The sequence below is a fragment of the Thalassophryne amazonica genome, chromosome 18, assembly GCF_902500255.1.
Source record: "Thalassophryne amazonica chromosome 18, fThaAma1.1, whole genome shotgun sequence".
Taxonomy (NCBI): Eukaryota; Metazoa; Chordata; class Actinopteri; order Batrachoidiformes; family Batrachoididae; genus Thalassophryne; species Thalassophryne amazonica.
In genome coordinates, this window is record NC_047120.1 from 43040434 (window position 1) to 43059513 (window position 19080).

Below are 19080 nucleotides of genomic sequence, written 5' to 3' on the forward strand. Positions count from 1 at the left end.
GCCGCGACCCCCCGCGGTCGGGTCCAGCCCGACATGCGACTCTGCCCGCACGTTCTTTCATTACAAAATGACCGTTAACAATGGAATGTCCGAATAAACTCCTCATGCCGACTTCTTCTGAAAGTTCTCTGTTCTCTGACGACTTACTGGGTCAACAGAGCCTGAAATGTGGAAGTTTTCAACTTGAAACGGCGAGACGCTGCCGCCTCGAAGCACAGATCGCCGTCAGGCGCCGTGGACCGTCCTTAAAGCGACACTACCAGACCAAAATCTCTCATCAGCCGTTAAAATTTTTACCGAAAACCAGCTGAATTTATTGAATGGTGTCCACTCAGTTGTGCCTTACAGTTTTGAAAAAATGTTTATCAAACAAAGCAACAGTCTCTGAGCCATTCCTAAACAATGAAAAAAATCGACGAGCGGGTGGACGACTCCTCACTCAAAGACTGCCCACAGGCGAATGACGTAACCGACAGGCGTGAAAAAACTCTCGCATGCCCACGAGGGTTCAAGCATGTCTGATGTAATCACACGTGATTCAAATCCATATGGTTTTTGAAAAAAATAATAAGGTCGGATACTTTTCTAATAGACCGAGGTATCCGACCTCTTGTCAGGGAAATGGCTGAGAGGCTGCCGCTTTGCTCCATGAATTTTTTTTCAGAAACTGTGAGAGACAGCCAGTTGGAAACCATTCGAAAGATTGAGATGGATTTCGGTGAAGAGTCTGTCGGCGTCACACGGATTAAGGACCATTAAAACTGGATTAAAAACGGCCCACGGCGGCGGAGGGCGCACCGTGCCCCGAGTGGCCATCGACAGGCTGGAACGAGCAGATCACTTCCAAATTTAAGGCTCTGTTGATGCAGGACGTCGTGTGACTAGCAGAGAAGTTTCAGAAGAGGTCGGGATCAGCACTTTATCGGCACATTCCACTGTTAAAGGAGATTTTGGAATTAAAGACGTGTGGATGGATTCACGCGTCGAGACGCAGCCGCTCATGGCGCTGGACAAACAACACCTCCGTGTTGGAAGTCTCACAGGACAAGGTGGAACATGCCCAGCTGTTAAACAATTTCTCGGATACTCACTCGACTGAAAAGCCACTGAAAGCCGTCTGAATCTTACGAATGGTTTCCAACACTTAGGTGTTTTTTTTCTTGTTGAGCTTTTTTTTTTTTTGCGCGTCGGCGCGAAATCCTCCAGATGTCTTTCATTACAAAATCTCCTGTAACAGTGGAATGTGCCACAAAAGTGCTATGTCCAGCTCTCTTGCCATTTCTGTGGTAGTCACACGATGTCCCGGATCAAATCAGCGTTCAGTTTAGAAATGATCTGGTCGTTCCAGCCTGTCGATGGCCGCTCGGTGCGCCGTGCGCCCTCTGCCGCTGTGGGTCGTCTTTAAAAAGGTTTTAACACTCCTTAATCCGTGTGACGCCGACAGAATCTTAACCGAAATCCATCTGAATCTTTCGAATGGTTTCCAACTGGCTGTCTCTAACAGTTTCTGAAAAAAATTTCATGGAGCAAAGCGGCAGCCTCTCAGCCATTTCCCTGACAATAAAAATCCAACTAGGGGGGTGGACCAGTGCTCACTCAAAGCCTGCCCACAGGCGAATGACGCAACCGACAGGCGTGAAAAAACTCACACATGCGCACGAAGGTTCAAGCTTGTCTGATGCAAGCGCACATGATTCAAATCCATATAGTTTTTGAAAAAAATAAAAAGGTCAGATAGTTTTCTCACAGACCTCATATATATATATATATATATATATAGCATCCGGAAAGTATTCACAGTGCTTTACCTTTTTTACATTTTGTTATATTACAGCCTTATTCCAAAATGGAGCAATTTTTTTTTTCTCCTCAAAATTCTACTCACAACATCCCATAATGACAACATGAAAAAAGTTGTTTTTGCAAATTTTGAAAATTTATTAAAAATGAAAAACTAAGAAATCACACATACATAAGTATTCACACTCTTTGCCCAATAGTTTGTTGATGCACCTTTTGGCAGCAATTAAAGCCTCAAGTCTTCTTGAATATGATGCCACAAGCGTGGTCCACCTATCTTTGGGCAGTTTTGCCCATTCTTCTTTGCAGCACCTCTCAAACACCATCAGGTTGGATGTGAAGCATCGGTGCACAGAGATCTCTCCAGAGATGTTCAACCGGATTCAGGTCTGGGCTCTGGCTGGGCCACTCATGGACATTCACAGAGTTGTACTGAAGCCACTCCTTTGATATCTTAGATGGGTGTTTAGGTCATTGTCCTGCTGAAAGATGAACATTCACCCATCTGAACTCAAGAGCACTCTGGAGCAGGTTTTCATCCAGGATGTCTCTGTACATTGCTGCATTTATCTTTCTCTCAATCCTGACTAGTCTCCTAGTTCCTGCCACTGAAAAACATTCCCACAGCATGATGCTGCCACCACCATGCATCACTGTAGGGATGGTGCCTGGTTTCCTCCAAAAATGATGCCTGGCATTCACACCAAAGAGTTCAATCTTTGTCTCATCAGACTACAGACTTTTGTTTCTCATATTCTGCGAGTCCTTCAGCTGCCTTTTGGCAAACTCCAGGCAGGCTGTTATGTGCCTTTTACTAAGGAGTGGCTTCTATCTGGCCACTCTACTATATAGGCCTGATTGGTGGATTGCTGCAGATTTGGTTGTACTTCTTAAAAGTTCTCCTCTCTCCACAGAGGAATACTCTGACAGAGTGACCATCGGGTTCCTGGTTACTTCCCTGACTAAGGCCCTTCTCCCCTGATCACTCAGTTTAGACAGGTAGCCAGGTCTAGGAAGAGTCCTAGTGGATCTGAACTTCTTTCATTTAGAGATGATGGAGGCCACTGTGCTCATTGGGACCTTCTAAGCAGCAGAAATGTTTCTGTACCCTTCCCCAGATTTGTGCTTCGAGACAATCCTGTCTCAGAGGTCACCAGACAATTCCTTTGACTTCATGCTTGGTTTGTGCTCTGACATGCACTGTCAACTGTGGGACCTTGTATGTAGACGGGTGTGTGCCTTTCCAAATTTACCCCAGGTGGACTTCAATTAAGCTGTAGAAACATCTCAAGGATGATCAGTGGAAACAGGATGCACCTGAGCTCAATTTTGTGTTTCATGACAAATGCTGTGAATACTTATTTACATGTGATTTCTCAGTTTTATAAATTTGCAAAAATCTCTCAACAAAAATAAAACAATTTTTCTTTCACATTGTCATTACAGCCTGGTGTCACGTTTTTTTTTTTTGTTTTGTTTTGTTTTTTGTGCCCCCGTCACGTTTAGCGTCCGCGTTTCGTGGCCCCCTTTTTTAAATTTTGCTATTTATAATCTTCCCCTCCTCCTAACTCTAACCATAACCATAGCGTAAGTGTGTACCCTCCCCCAACGTTCACCATGACTCCCCCAGACCTCCCCCTTCACCCCACATTTTGTGGTCCCCGTCACGAAATGAATTCGTACCCGTTACGAAAAATGCCCCATTGTCGTAACCCCATCACAAACCCATAGATTAATGTACTTTTTGTTCCCCAGTCCCACAACCTGCAGTGAGACTGGGTTGTGTCATTATGGGGTATGTGTGTAGAATTTTCAGGAAAAAAATAATTTCATCCATTTTGGAATAAGGCTGTAACATAACAAAATGTGGAAAAAATAAGTGCTGTGAATACTTTCCAGATGCACTGTAAAATAATTCCAATACAGTTCCAAGAACACAACAGAACACTCCAGACAAATCAGTGAAAACGTGACTGAAAAGTGATGCAAAGAAAAAAAATCCACGTTACTTATTTTATTTTGGAGTTCAATTAAAATCACTTTTCAAAACCTCAGTGACCCTGCATGGAGACCAGTGAAGTCAGCCACCATCACACCTGTGGCAACTCTTAAAAAGCTAAACATTTCAGTCTCACTGGAGACTTTATGCATGGAGTCACAGCTTTACGGCAGTGGCACAGAGAAAGACACTGATTAAAAGAAAACATGAAATCTATGTTTTACAACCATGAATCAGACAAAGTTGGGATGATATGGACTTCAATTATATGTATAAATCATGAAGAACTACAAACAGTATAGCCGTCACAGCAATCCCTCAGTGGCGAGGAAGATTGTCTCTTGATCGATTCCTGGACGGGATGGTGGACGCGATATGGTAAATATGTGTCAAGTAGGCAGATCTCAAAAACTGCATAACCATGCTGGAAGGAGACTAGTAACGGAAGCCAACAAGATGTCCATAACAACTCTAAAAGCATGAAAGGCTTCTTTGGGCGTAAGAGGATAAATGGAATGGTGTAATATTTTTTATGTTTGATATTTTGATTTTATTTAAATCACGGAGCATTTTATTTCACTTTGAGATTGTTGTTGTTCATCTTTCAGCTGTCCCATTTGTTCAGGGTTGTCCGAGGGGATCCAGTACAAATCTGGATTGGTGTTTGGTACAGGTTTTATGAAAGATGCACATCGTGACACAACTCTAATTTTACCAGGAGAAACATACACAGCAACTTGTGATGGACTGATGGCCTGTCCAGGGTGTACCCACTTCTCACCCATTAACTGCTACAACAGGCTCCAGCCTCCTCAGCAACCCTTAACTGGAATAAGTGGGTATTGAAAATTAATGAATGAATAAACACACAAAGCCTCGGTCTTACAGAACTAATCAGGATCTACATGTCTGATCTGATGGGAATCAGGTGTTCGCAAAGCAGAGTGGCTGCTTCACTTTGAAATTAAAGCAGACAATTTATAAAGTTACTGAACTGCAAAAATCTGTTTGTTTGTTTTTTTATTATTATTTTTATTTGATGTCATAAAAAGCCCAGTTAGTAAAAATCATGGGCACTGAATAATACAAATAACATTTCACAGAATGCAACACATGCTTAATACAGCTTTAACATGCATAATACACAAAGAGAGCTTTTTCATTTGTTGTTGTTCATTTGTCTGCTCCCGGTTTTGTTCGGGGTCGCCACAGCGGATATCCGCATTGATAACTGGCACAAGTTTTACGCCAGATGCCCTTCCTGACGCAACTTCAGTTTTACCTGGAGAAACACACATAGCCGCTGGTGTTCCAAAGAGGTCTCCCATCCAAGTACTAACCAGATGCTGCTCTGCTCAGCTTGACGGGATCAGGCTGACACAGAGCAGACCGGCTGCAAAGAGAGCTTTTTCAGTAAATGTATTTATTTAATTTTGGCTAATGTGATCCATACCATAGCATTTTAGCCCTTAACAGAACCAGTATACCACCAACAACAACAACAAAAAAAGAACACACTTTTTTCCTGTTACCTCTACAAAGCAAACCTAAAGTCTGAAGGAAGACATTTATGTTATCTAAAATCTAAAGAATGTATGGTTAGTAGTATTTCTGTAACATCTAGGACCTTTGCCAAAGGATGTGAGCTGAACTGCAGACTTGATTTTAAATTTCAGTAACAGAACATAACAGACTATCTCCATGATCATGCAGATAAAACAGGTTTGCCCACATTACTTATCTGATTTCATTTTATTTCATAACTCCTATGTTACACATATGCAAATGTTATTTTGCTAATTAGGCAGCACAATCAAATGTACTGAAAGGCAGCGTGCTGCTGTGTTGGGGAGGGAAAAAACTTAATTCTCAAGCTTATGGAAATATGATTATGTCTGAGTGGCTTCTTTTGTTCATATATAATCAGTGTAACAGGAAGTATGAGCATAATCAGACCAGAACAAATATTTACTTTTTAGATTGCTAATTTAAGTTCTCTTATCCTACTGTAAACACAGTATCAGTCAAGCCTTCAGTCCAAATTTTACATTTAATAATGAATTTGTGTCTGTGTGCAGCATGAACCATCTTGGGAGTGATGAGAATGGACAGAATTAGGAATGAACATATCAGAGGGACAGCTCAGGTGGGACAGTTTGGAGACAAAGTCAGAGAGGCGAGACTGAAATGGTTTGGACGTGCAGAGGAGGGACAAAGGGTATATAGGGAGAAAGATGCTGAGGATGGAGCCACCAAGCAGGAGGAGAAGAGGGAGGCCAAAGATGTGGTGAAGGAGGACATGCAGGTGGTTGGTGTGACAGAAGAAGTACAGAGGACAGGGTGAGATCATGGAAATGACTGATCTGCTGTGATGACCCCTAACGGGAGCAGCCGGGAGGAAAAGGAGAAGAAGAAGGTAGTGAAATAGAAAGTGAAGCCACACAGGGTTCTAATTTGATAGACTCAAGCAACATTTATACACAACTGTTCTATTCAGAGTTTCGTAAAGGCAGCCTTGTTTTTATTCATATATCACAAGTGACTAACAGAGCACGTGGCTTTGATTCTGTCAAAGCCTCATTTCTTTTTATCACGTCGCTACTTTGTCAGAATAAAATAAAACCTAGCAGCCTTAAAAAAATTCATTATTATCCTCCAAAATGAAAAAAAAAAAACATTAACAAAGAGGAATCATTAACAACCAATAATTAAAAAGCTTTAATAACACAAAATAGGAATCATTACCCTCCAAAAGCCTCCTGATGTCATTTGAGATCGTCCCCATCCTCAACTTTCACCTGCACAAGTTCAGAAACTTTTCAGGCTGCTTCTCCTGCAAACTTAAGCACTTTTATACTCAGCAACGCATCCTACGCACGCCCAGCTTCTGTCATAAGGTCACAGCTTCATAAGAGAAACCATACCCTGGCACACATACGCTGACAAACTGCCTCTGCATCTAACCCCGTTATTCTGAAGACCTAACTTCCGCACAGCCACCATCTAGATTTGCACAAAATGGGGGAGGAGCAGATGCAGAGATGAGAACGTTTCCTCCACGCTCAGGTTTCTCAGTCAAAATAGATGACAACTTTTGACTGACAGCAGAAAACGTCACTGAGCCTCAGTAACACTGACATAAAAATGAATGGCTGACTTTTAGCCGTACAAACAGAAATGGACTGCAAATCCAAACAAGCACCAAAGTACGTAATCAGCACATGCATTCAATTCACAAAATATGAGCACATTTGAGAAGCACTTGCACTTTTTAATTATCTTTTATAATGAATTTATATTACTCAAGACAAAAGAAAACTTATAGAGATGCTCATATGATGTGCCGTACTGCAAAAAAAAACAAACTAAATAATAGCAATTAAATATTCTGAGCATGAAATTACCAAAAATGATGTACTCACCACAATGACAGTTATCGCATGTCGACAATTACCAAAAAGTCATATAAATGTAACCCCTGAATTTGTAGAATTTCTTATGCAGACGTCCCACTTAGCCCGAGGAAGAAAGATGATGCCTTCAGCTGAAAATGGGAGATGTGGGAGACGTGGATCTAACTCATTACTCAGGGGTGACTCTACCTCCTTTTTCCTTGTAAAATTTTCTGTTGCTGGTCAAAAACTCAGTTTAAAAAAGTAATGAAAGGCATCAGAATGCTGATGCATACCCTGTGCACTCTGCACACAGAGGTACAAATTGATATTTTCATAACAGTGTGTGCAGTGAGCTGTGAGGGACACAGTCAAGCAAGGTGTGGGGTTTTTTGTTGTTGTTACGATACGTGACTTCATATTATGACTGCTTCTGATCAAATCTCTGCCACATTGGCAGTGGAGATATTTGGGTAAACATGTTTTTGGCTTATGTTTTACTTGACCTTAACCAGTCTGTTCCAAAGTAGTATTCACACCAAATTTGGTGAAAATCCATACAGCTGGTTTTTAGTTATTTTGTTCACACTCACTCATACTCGCACACACAAATGTGAACAAGTACAATACCCTACTCTTTCTGCGATGCACAAGCCGCTCAGACTTGGTTATCGGATGTCTGCTGATAACATTAAATAACTAAATGTAAACAGGAAGCTGTTTTGCTCTTTATATACTCTCCCTTGTGTAATTATGTTGCTTTCCACAATTAATGTTGAGAGATATAACTAATTTTAACATACTGATAGCAAATCTGTGAAATCATTGTCATGTGACAATAGTTGCGAGTGTTGATCATATATTATATATACTCATTCAAACATTATGGCCTTGGCTCATGTGCTCAGTTTGGTAGCAGCCTAGTCTGCTGAAGTGCCCTTCAGCAAGACAAGGAATTCCTACCAGCTTCAGATTGCTGCTCTGCTTTTTCTGTTCAAGAGCTGGACTTTCCCACAAAGAAGTAGGAAAGCAGAGAGAATTTATCCATCTGGATCAATAAAGAACCACATTGTTGTAAAAACCTACTAGTCAGCAAAAGGGAAATGCCCTCAGGAGACTGTATCACTGGAAAATGGTTTCAAACCTCCCGGTCATAATCGCAGGGTCTCAGAGTGTAAATGTTGTCAGCAAGCAGCTAACTAGGTCAACATGGATATTAGTCAGTCTTCATTTCTTTATACCACCACGAAAGCAGCTGTGTTTTCATTGTTGTTTGTCTGCCTGACCAACCCAGTCTCACGGCATGTCGTGATTCAGCTACACGAAATATACATTAATCTATTGGTCCATCATATTGTCACAAAAAGTGCAAAATGTTCGCAACGGGAGCACAATTTATTCTATTACATTCCGTGATGGCTGTACGAAATTAAAAGTGAAGCGGAGGAGTCGGGGGAGTTAGGGTTAGGGTTAGGGGAAGGAGTAGGGTTAGGTTATGGTTAAGGTTAGGGTAGCGGTAGGGTTAGTAATAGTGAGTTTAAAAAACCACATCATGAAAGTTTGCATCATTTCGTGACGGGAGCACGAAAAAAAATATGAGACTGGGCTGGCCTGACAGTCAGCAGAATATCTCAAAAGGTCATGAAGGAATATCGATGAAACTTAGTGGAGCAGTAAGCCTTGGAACATGTAAGAACTGGCCAAATTTTCTGAATGAGATCTGAATCAGGAGGTGGACCTTATCTTTGAGCTTTGAGATTCCTTTTATCCTGACACCGCCAATGATCTCTGATGTCTGATTCTGGTTCCTGTGATCCTGTAGCCAGGAAAGCTGTTCTGTTCTGTGATCAGGATCAAAGATCAGGCTCCACACTTTGATCCTGACTCCTTTGAACCTGACTGCAGGATCAAAGGAAGCCAGACAGAGAAACAGCAGAGAAACAGCAGCAAAACTAAAGCGCTGCGCACATAGAGTGCAAACCTCTGCCAACACTATTTACAATTCCACAAATTTTTTACCTTGGAAAAAAATTCCAAGGTCAAAGTCCTGCTAGAAGTGGCTTTTCATAAATTAAATTACATGTGATCAAATGTCAGGAGTATGTATTTAGTTCATGCACCTGAATCAAAGTTTTTTGTGGTGTTGTCAGGTTTTGTTTTGTTTTCCAACTTTTTTGGTTTCTGAATTCTTTTTCAGATAATTTTCATGGAACATTGGTTATCTCTGCTATGCACAATCATTGCTTTTTGACACTTGGTTGCTGACTGATAACTGGAAGATAGAGAAACAGGCATAAAATTTAACCGCCATCCAATTTTCCTGGTGTGGATGAATCCATAACAGAAAAATTCAATTCAATTCAATCAATTTTTTTATATAGCGCCAAATCACAACAAACAGTTGCTCCAAGGCGCTTTAAAAATGAGCGTGATTAAGGCACTTTTGAGATATAATGCAAAATCCACAAAATCCACAATATGGATCAGACCCAGATCAAACTTTGTCAAGCGATAGTGAGTGCCAGTCTGCACCTCAGTTTCAAATATGGGAGTGATTTGATTAAGATATAATGTAAAATATATACTAAATAGGGTTTTCAATGTTAAATTTAAATGGCCTCAAAATCTGTAATCCGGATTAAATTTTGTCAGTCAATAAAACATACCATCCTACATACATACTGAGCAAAAGATCAATGTATATCAAAGCCATTACGTTTCAAAAAATAAATAAATAATAATGGAAGGTTATACAAAACCAGGCCAAATGTCATTTGTCATTAGCTGATATTTTTAAACTGTCTCATAAGATATTTTCATTTTGCAGAAAAAGCATATACAGTATATCACAATTAACATGAGTGAGCCAGTTTTAATATAAACAGGGAGATAAATATTTTTTACAAATTAAGACCCTTTTAATGAAAGCGCTACTACCCATGACGGTGAGGCACACATGCACAATAAAGCTTACTGATTGTGGCTCATGTAAATTTAATGCTGCGATTAATTAAAGTTATTTCACCTGTGGTTTTCTAGAGAAGTCTGAATGTTAACACACTGCTAACTAAGTGCTAGCTTGGAAATGACGCAGCTGTTTTCTCATCCACTTCCTTCAGGTCACTGCATGCCCTTTAAAAAAAAACATGTTTAAATTATACGTATGTAAATTCTACACTTACCTTAATTTTTCTGCTGTTTGGGTGAAACGCAAAATTTTGGTGTAATGTTGTATTCGTGCCTTAAACTAATGTAATTCGCTATGGAAGTACATTAATTAGCTTAAACTGACCTCTCCATATTACTCCTTGTCTAACAATTGGATTAAATTTCAATTTCCACGACCTGTTTTCCACACAAATGTGTACAACAGTTCTTAGAAGCAGTTCTATTTGATTTTGTATCAACTAAGAACACTTTTGTTTTTTGTTTTGTTTGTTTGTTTGTTTGGGGGGTTTTTTTGTTTTGTTTTTGGGTTGTTTTTTTTTTGGTATTAACGTTTTGAAAACTATGAAAGGTTGTGCTACGTTCAAAACACGTCGGAAATTATGACGTGTTCTCTGTCAGCATTAAAAATCGAGTAGTTAACAGCTGTTTGGATCTGCTATTTCAGGAAAATAGAAACATGAAAAATTAGAGTAACTTTGAATGACAAAGAAGGCTTATTCAGCCTGAATGTAGCAACTTGGGGATAATAATTTCAGTCAGATATTAGTAAAAGAGATCCTTCACTACATCTTACATACAACTAAACGGTGAACTGCATTATTGTCTTTGACAAGCGGTCATCAGTTTGTGGCCTGTGGGCCAGATGTGGGCCTGGAGTCTTGTGGTCAAACCCAGCTCCCTTTTTTTCTAGTGTGTATCTCATACTAATTTATGTGGCCTGTTACAAAGTAAGATTACAAAGATGTAATAGTTGATTAACTTTCCATTGAGCATTATTATAAAATGCACTTTCATACAATGCAGATACAAAACGTACTAGAGTTTGTGATCCAATATTTTTCCATTCTTTCATACATGTTTGAGTAAAAATAACTGTGTTCCAGTTTCCTGTTTGATATATTTCAGTTAAACTAATGTGATTTTTTTTTTTCATAGACCAGACAGTTGCTCCAAGGCTAATGCCACCCATTGTCTAAACCCACTTATTCCAGATATTTTGATGCTTTTGTGTATGTAGCCTTGAGTTGTGCCAGAAACCAATAGGATTTTTGTATGCTTTTTTCTTTCTTTCTTTTGCACTCTGGTGTGCAGTAATCACATATTCACATCATTGGTCCAGGAATCTACCGCCCGCATCAGGAAAGTATTCACAGCACTTCACTTTTTCCACATTTTGTTATGTTACAGCCTTACTCCAAAATGGATGAAATTAATTTTATTGCATGAAAAAAATTCTACACACAATACCCCATAATGACAAAGTGAAAAAGATTTTTCTGATTTTTAGAAATTTATTAAAAAAATAAAAAATTACATGTACATAAGTATTCACAGCCTTTGCCATGAAGCTCAAAATTGAGCTCAGGTGCATCCTGTTTCCACTGATCATCCTTGAGATGTTTCTATAGCTTAATTGGAGTCCACCTGGGGTAAATTCAGTTGATTGGACATGATTTGGAAAGGCACACACCTGTCTACATACAAGGTCTCACAGATGACAGTGCATGTCGGAGCATAAACCAAGCATGAAGTCAAATGAATTGTCTGTCATTCACCGCCCTTCAATGTCATCATGTGCCACATGACCGCCTTAAAGTGAAACTTACATTTTGACGCTGACTTTTCTGTTCTGTACCCACTGTTGAGAAGTATTTTCCACTCTGACCCTCTGATTCTGTTTTTTTTGTTTGTTTTTTGATTACTTCATGCCACAAACAGGAAGAAGATGCTGGATGTTTTTGTTTGTTGATTTTTGTTTTCCCAGCAGCCAGCAGTTCTGGAATGACAGTATTTAAGTTCTATGTCAAGCAGAGATAGCAGTTAGTTAGGGGAGGTGACTGTCTAGTGGTTAAGGTGTTGGGCCTGAGACCAGAAGATCCTTGGTTCAAATCCCAGCCTGACTGGAAAATCATTAAGGACCCTTGGGCATGGTTTTTAATCCCCTATTGCTCCCGGTGTGTAGTGAGCACCTTGTATGGCAGCACCCTCACATCGGGGTGAATGTGAGGCATTGTTGTAAAGCACTTTGAGCATCTGATGCAGATGGAAAAGCGCTATATAAATGCAGTCCATTTATTTGTCTGTAGACCTCTGAGAGAGGATTGTCTTGAGACACAAATCTGGAGAAGGGTACAGAAACATTTCTGCTGCTTAAAAGGTCCCAATGAGCACAGTGGCCTCCAACATCTATAAATGGAAGAAATTCACATCCACCAGGACTCTTCCTAGAGCTGGTCACCCATCTAAACTGAGTGATCGGGAGAGAAGGGCCTTAGTCATGGAGGTGAATAAAAACCCAGTGGTCACTCTGTCAAAGCTCCAGCATTCCTCTGTGGAGAGAGGAGAACCTTCCAGAAGGACAACCATCTCTGCAGTAATCCACCATTCAGGCCTGTATGGTAGAGTGGTTAGATGGAAACCACTCCTTAGTAAAAGGCAAAAGACACCTGAAGGAATCTCAGACCATGAGAAACAAAACTCTCTGGACTGATGAGACAAAGATTGAACTCTTTGGTGTGAAGGCCAGGCATCATGTTTGGAGGAAACCAGACACCATTCCTGCAGTGAAGTATGGTGATGGCAGTAGCATGCTGTGGGGATGTTTATCAATGGCAGGAACAGGCAGACTAGTCAGGATTGAGAGAAAGATGCAGCAATTTACAGAGACATCCCGGATGAAAATCTGCTCCAAAGCGCTCTTGACTTCAGACAAGGGTAAAGGTTCATCTTTCAGCAGGACAGTGACCCTAAACACCCGACTAAGATATCAAAGAAGTGGCTTCAAGACAACTCTGTGAATGTCCTTGAATTTATTTTATATAAATTTGCAAAAAAAAACTTTAACAACCTGTTTTTCATGTTGTCGTTATGAGGTGTTGTGAGTAGAATTTTGAGTGATAAAATGAATTTACTACATTTTGGAATAAGGCTGTAACATAACAAAATGTGGAAAAAGTGAAGTGCTGTAAATACTTTCCAGAGGTACTGCATGCCACAATGAAAATCAGACTCCGTTGTAAAACTGATGTTCGCTTGACTCAAAAGAGTTTGAGAAACTCATTGCATTAAATAGTTATGTTCAGCTAACGGAAATGATTCAAGTATTAAATAGTCAAGTGAACCTGTTACATTAACTCATTATGATGCAATAATTTTTAGCATTTTACATTTATTCCTAGTATTTCTCAAAGTTGAAATTGTAAATATCAAGATTATCTGAATTAAGCAACATTAACATAAATATGCCATTTTATCACTTTTATGTGAGGTTTACATAATTCATAAGCAGGTGATTTTTTTTTCATGCTAATTTGTTTCTGTGTACATGTTACTGGGGGAACAAATAGTCACATGTCCTACTGCACCTACTCACAGCTGACAACACACAGGAATTGATCCACCAACCTTTCAATCTGTGTACAACCTGTTGTACTACCCAACAAATGTTACTTCTAACACACAGGTATAAAAGACTGTATTGCTCAAAATTGGAAAAAGTACTGAGATTGTGTGTGTGGATGTGTTATTTATTTATTTAATATTTTGATTGCATTTAATATTTCAAATGAGTTGTGGGAATGTTATGAATGACTGCAAAATACTTCAGTTACATTTTAGACGCTATGGATTGTTAATTTAACACAGATCAACCAAATTTATTGTAGTTCATTTACGTAATTTTGCATATTTGAATTATTTGTGTTATCTCAATTTAAAAGCTTAAGGCGGTTGTTTTCTTCAATTCGACTGACTTTATCAAATGTATCTGGTTTTAGAGTGCAGTGTGTGATTGAGCAAATTTATAATTTCCATATGTGTTAATTTAACAATTTGGCAATTTTATGATATATGAAGTGTTGTTTTCATTGTATTAGACACTGAATCCATTCCAATCACAATTACACTGTTTTTTGTTTGTTTGTTTTATTTAAATATCAAACCATGTCTGTGCAAAATTTGGTGTCTTTAACCATAAAACGCACGTTCATTTGATGTTTTCCACATATCTGCCCCACTAAACCTGTGGGGTCAGGGTGAGTTGAATCTGATGTCAGAATTGTCCTCATGCTGACCCATGCCTGACTGGCCTCCCAGCAAAAAGCCCCTGTGAAGGTAAGAGGAACTGCGGTCTCCTCCCCTGGAAAAGCGGTTCCCTCCCCTTGACAGCTCCACAGAGCCCCAGCCACCTGCCTGCTGGGTTAGCCCCCATATGAAAAGAGAAGCCCTTTGTAATCCGACGGGGATTACACCACCCAACAATGCACCGCTGAAAGAGCGACAAAAGCCCTGTATCAAACGCTACTGGGGGGGGGGGGGCAAGGCTATGATCTCCCACAACTAACCAACACTGACTGCTCCACCACCTCTCATCTCCCCAAGAGGCTCCTCGCCTTTAGCATTCCCCTGCCTCTGTCCTCCTTCTGCCCTCTCATCTCTGGGATCTGGCTTTTTATCAGTGCATTCCTTTTCATTTGCATTGCGGCGTGGGGAGGGACAGCGGGTCTCTCTGATCTGATAGAACCAGGAGAGAGAGCTCGAGCATCCCGAGGCTGTGAAGGATGTGTGTTTGAGTGTGCATGTCCCATCCTGCACGCGCTCACGCAGACACTGCATTCTCAAGATAATCAAGGACTGTTAAGAGTCCAGAGGGACAAATACTAAAGCATCCATGCCTGATTCAGCTGATTTATCAGTACCTGTGTGGGGAATGTTTTTCTGTTTTGCTTTGGGGGTGTTTTTCCCCCAAGCTGGCATTCAGATGTAAAAAAAATCTGAATAATCATAACTTAAATGAGGGATGTGTATCATTTATAAAGAAAAAAAACCGCATAACCCTCCAGTTGCAGACTATTCTATTACCATCTTCTGCTATAAACTCGTGACATGAATTGTCCTGTCGGAAAAGCTGCAACAGCTTTGTGACAGAAGTGTTCAAATATGTCAAAGCATATTCAAAGCCTTGAAGAAAAAAAAAACGTTTGGCTCGATGCTTTAAGGGTCAGGCTGTAAATGTTTGCGTTGCTCGAGGAGATAAAAAAGAGGTGGTTTGCTTTTTGGATTTCCTGTGAATCATTGTATTCCCAACCCACCCATTGCTCAAACGTAAGTTGGGGGGGGGGGGGGGGGGGGGTTGGGAGTTGCAATCTCAGTAAGGTAAAAAGTGATGATAGATTGAGGACACAAAAGACAGAAAAGAAAAAAAAAATTGTTGCAATAAATCTACAACCTTCAGTCTGGCATGCATTGACTTGGTGGGGGGGTTACATCAGCATGTGCTCAAATCAGTGTTAACCCCCAGAGCATTGAATAGGAAATCATTCAAATTGTGTTATGTTAGGATATATGAGCCATTTCAAAATATTAATTCAGCGTTGTTTGAGGTGTCTGTTAAGGATAGCAGTTAGAGCTAGCAGTGCGTTGACTCGACTGAGTGATTGCATACCTCTATTACACCTGATATATGAATGTGTGAGCAGGACCTATGTTTTATTACGAAGACATTGTCCCCAGAGGCAGTTGGAAAAGAAGAATCTATGAATTATCCCCCTGGAACAACTGGCCTCTGTCACAAGACAAGTCGAGAGGAAAGGTGAAGGAGAAAATGGAAGCACAGCAGTGTTGTTGTACTATCGATAGCAGTGCGATTGAGAGATTGTAAGGACGCCAGAAGAATGTGTCTGCATGCGCTTGTGTTCCTGCACGTTGCTTCCTCCTTCTGTCCAGTTAATTGGAATACAAAGCAGAGCGGGGTCGATGGGAGAGCGGCGTCGACGGCGGTGAGGAGGGGAGGGCGAGTTTCTGTCTGTCTCAAGCAACACTCAACCTTCACTGCTCGCTGGGAATTGACTGGGGAACCAGCAAGCGAGACCGACACACTGTCACTGGTAAAATGAACTGTCACCTTGCATTTCTCAACCTCCTGGCAACATCAAATTGGCCGCTTTGAACCATGTGACGTGACACTGATTGAGTTCTGGTCCCCCCCCCTTCCCGGGCTCCAATGAGGGAGTCGGTTTAATTTCACATGTACACACTGCCCATGCAAAGTATCAAGGAGGTGTATAGGGAGCACGCAGTGCTTTGGAGCTGTATAGCTTTACCCTCGTTACTGCACGCCAAACCTTATGTGAGAGCTGTACTCTATGATTTCTCACCACCCCTCATTATTTCATTGCGTTGCTTCGTTACTCAGCCTCTCAGCTAGTCTTGTTTTTCTTACGGCATGTAGTCATGGCGGTCTGACAGGCCTGCGGAGGAGGAAAACTATTAGGGGTAGCCATTTGGATCCTGGAGGCAATCCCAGGGTGTATTAAGATGTTAACCCTGGCCAAGTCACTTGTCTCCCCCAGTTACAATGCTGATGGAGTGGGGAAGGATGCAGTCACAGAGGGGGGACCCAGGAGGCCTTGGCTTCAGGTTGGCTGGTGCTTCCAGATCCAATAGCCTGAGTCGGATGGGGGATGGTTGTCAACATTCTACCAGCCTGTGCTAAAAGGCAGCTCGCCACCATAACAAAGAAAGGAGAGAATGCGTCACACACAGCTGGGCAGCCTTTCACAATAAGACCTCAAAGAATGTTGTACAAGTTGTTGTACAAAATAACTTTAATATCTTTGTGGAAACTAAATGTTAAAGATCATGAAGAGTCAGCTGGATATGAATCATGTTGTGCGCACGCCCCCCCCCCCCCCCCCCCCCCCCAAAAAAAAACAAAAAGTTCTGTTCACATGTTAAGAAATTATTTATGTAGGTAATATTTCTATTATAACAAAGTTTGGGGGCTTGTTGGCTGCAGTAAGAAGCTGAATATTGACTTTTTTCCCCCAAACTTTAAATTCAGGGATGACTGAGACTGTCGTTGTTGGTCTCAACAGATATAAATGGTAAATGGACTGCATTTATATAGCGCTTTTCCATCTGCATCAGATGCTTAAAGCACTTAATGCCTCACATTCATCCCAATGTCAGGGTGCTGCCTGACAAGGCGCTCACTACACACCGGGAGCAACCGGGGGTTAAAGACCTTGCCCAAGGGCCCTTAGTGATTTTCCAGTCAGACTGGGATTTGAACCAAGGATCTTCTGGTCTCAAGCCCAACACCTTAACCACTAGACCATCACCTCCCCTGATATAGATATCTTTATGTTTTAAAGTGAGTATGTCGTTCATTGTCATGAAAGTGTTAAAACTATCTTTGCTTGTTTGTTTGTTTGTTTGTTTTTTTTTTATCCCACTTTGTCTTTTGACTTAGGGACATGACTAACAATGCCCTTTTCAATTTGGGTAATAGTGCAGTGTTCCATTAGCATGGTAAATTTTGCAGTGTTAATTTAACACTGCAGCAAATACTTATGGCTCCATTCAACATAATATTCAATCATATCTCTTTGAATGTTAAATCAAGTTCTTTAACACTATTTTGACTGAGAACATATGCATTTGCTGTGGTGTTAACACAACTAAATGTGCTGCCTATGCTGATGCATAAAGCCTGATTGATATATTTGTGTCATGCAGTTGATTACTGTAATGTCTTATTTTCTTGTCTAACACAAAACAATACAAAAGTTTAAATATGACTTAAAGTTTTAACCATAACTAAGAAATTAAATCATGTTAACTGTGTGATAGCTTTACTTCACTGGGTCCTCGTACATGCAAAAGCAGATTTCAAGGACTCGTTGTTGACTTCTAGAAAATGGTAGTCCACCATCTTACCTTGCATAACTTGTTGAACATTAAGTACCATCTTGTTGTGCTTGGTTAACATTAGGCAGGTTCTGTTGAATCTTTTAAATTTATCAATTAAAAACCTCTCTTTTCTGTCTATAATTGCTAACATGTCTTATCTCGCCCTGCTATGGACTAGTGGCCTGTCTAGGGTGTAGCCTGCCTCTTGCCCAATGACTGCTGGGATATGCTCCAGCTTCTTTCCCATGTCCCTTATCTGAAATAAGCGGGTATAAAAAATGAATGTCCATTTTTATTTTAGTGATTCTATCATTTTTTTAATTTAATTAATATTGGAGATTTTATTTCTGCATCTTATTTCCTGTTGATAATCTTAATTCACTAGAGCTACAGTACGCTCTCGGTGTTGGTCTACTTTTAATGTAAAATTCATAATTTTATATACACATTCATGAACCATCCAGAAGGTGCATTTCATACTGCATTTGGCCACGTGAGAATCTTGGTTCTTCTCACAGTTGCCATCTTAACTTGTTAGCTGACGCTCAGGTGAAGGTGAGCACTGCATCCAGCAGGTGGTAGACACATCTATGGGATATTATAGAGGCAAAACAAAGTTGCTTTTTCAGTTGGTGCTGTCTAATGACTTCTTCTTTATTATCAGCATTTTTAATTTGGTACATTACAAGATGACAGAATGTATTGTTTTTAGTTATTGCCCACACAAACTAGTTGGGATGAGCTAACGCACTCACCCAATCATCTGCGGTTTTGCTGTCGAAGCCCAGTGTTGTTACCATTTTTAAAAGTATTTTGTATGCCTTTGGGCAGTCTCCTATTGCTGATTTCATTCATTCATTTTCTATACTCACTCCACACAAGGGTCACTGGGGGAGGGGGGGGCCTGAGGCCAATCCCAGCAGCTATAAGGCGAGAGGCGGGGTACTCCCTAAACCAACAGCCATTGCAGATTTTTGATAGCAAATTGTCTATTTTTTTTTAAATCACACACACAAAAAAGGATGCAAT

General features: G+C 40.5%; 1 protein-coding gene across 1 annotated transcript in view; it reads right to left on the minus strand.

The window, feature by feature from the left end:
• The window catches only part of skap1 (src kinase associated phosphoprotein 1), a 50314-nt gene extending 43552 nt beyond the window's left edge, over positions 1-6762 (minus strand). The window contains exon 1 of the mRNA XM_034193536.1: positions 6545-6762. Coding sequence (XP_034049427.1) covers positions 6545-6584 — 40 coding nt within the window. The 5' untranslated portion in view covers positions 6585-6762. The remainder of the gene's footprint in view (positions 1-6544) is intronic.
• Positions 6763-19080: the final 12318 nt, after the last annotated feature.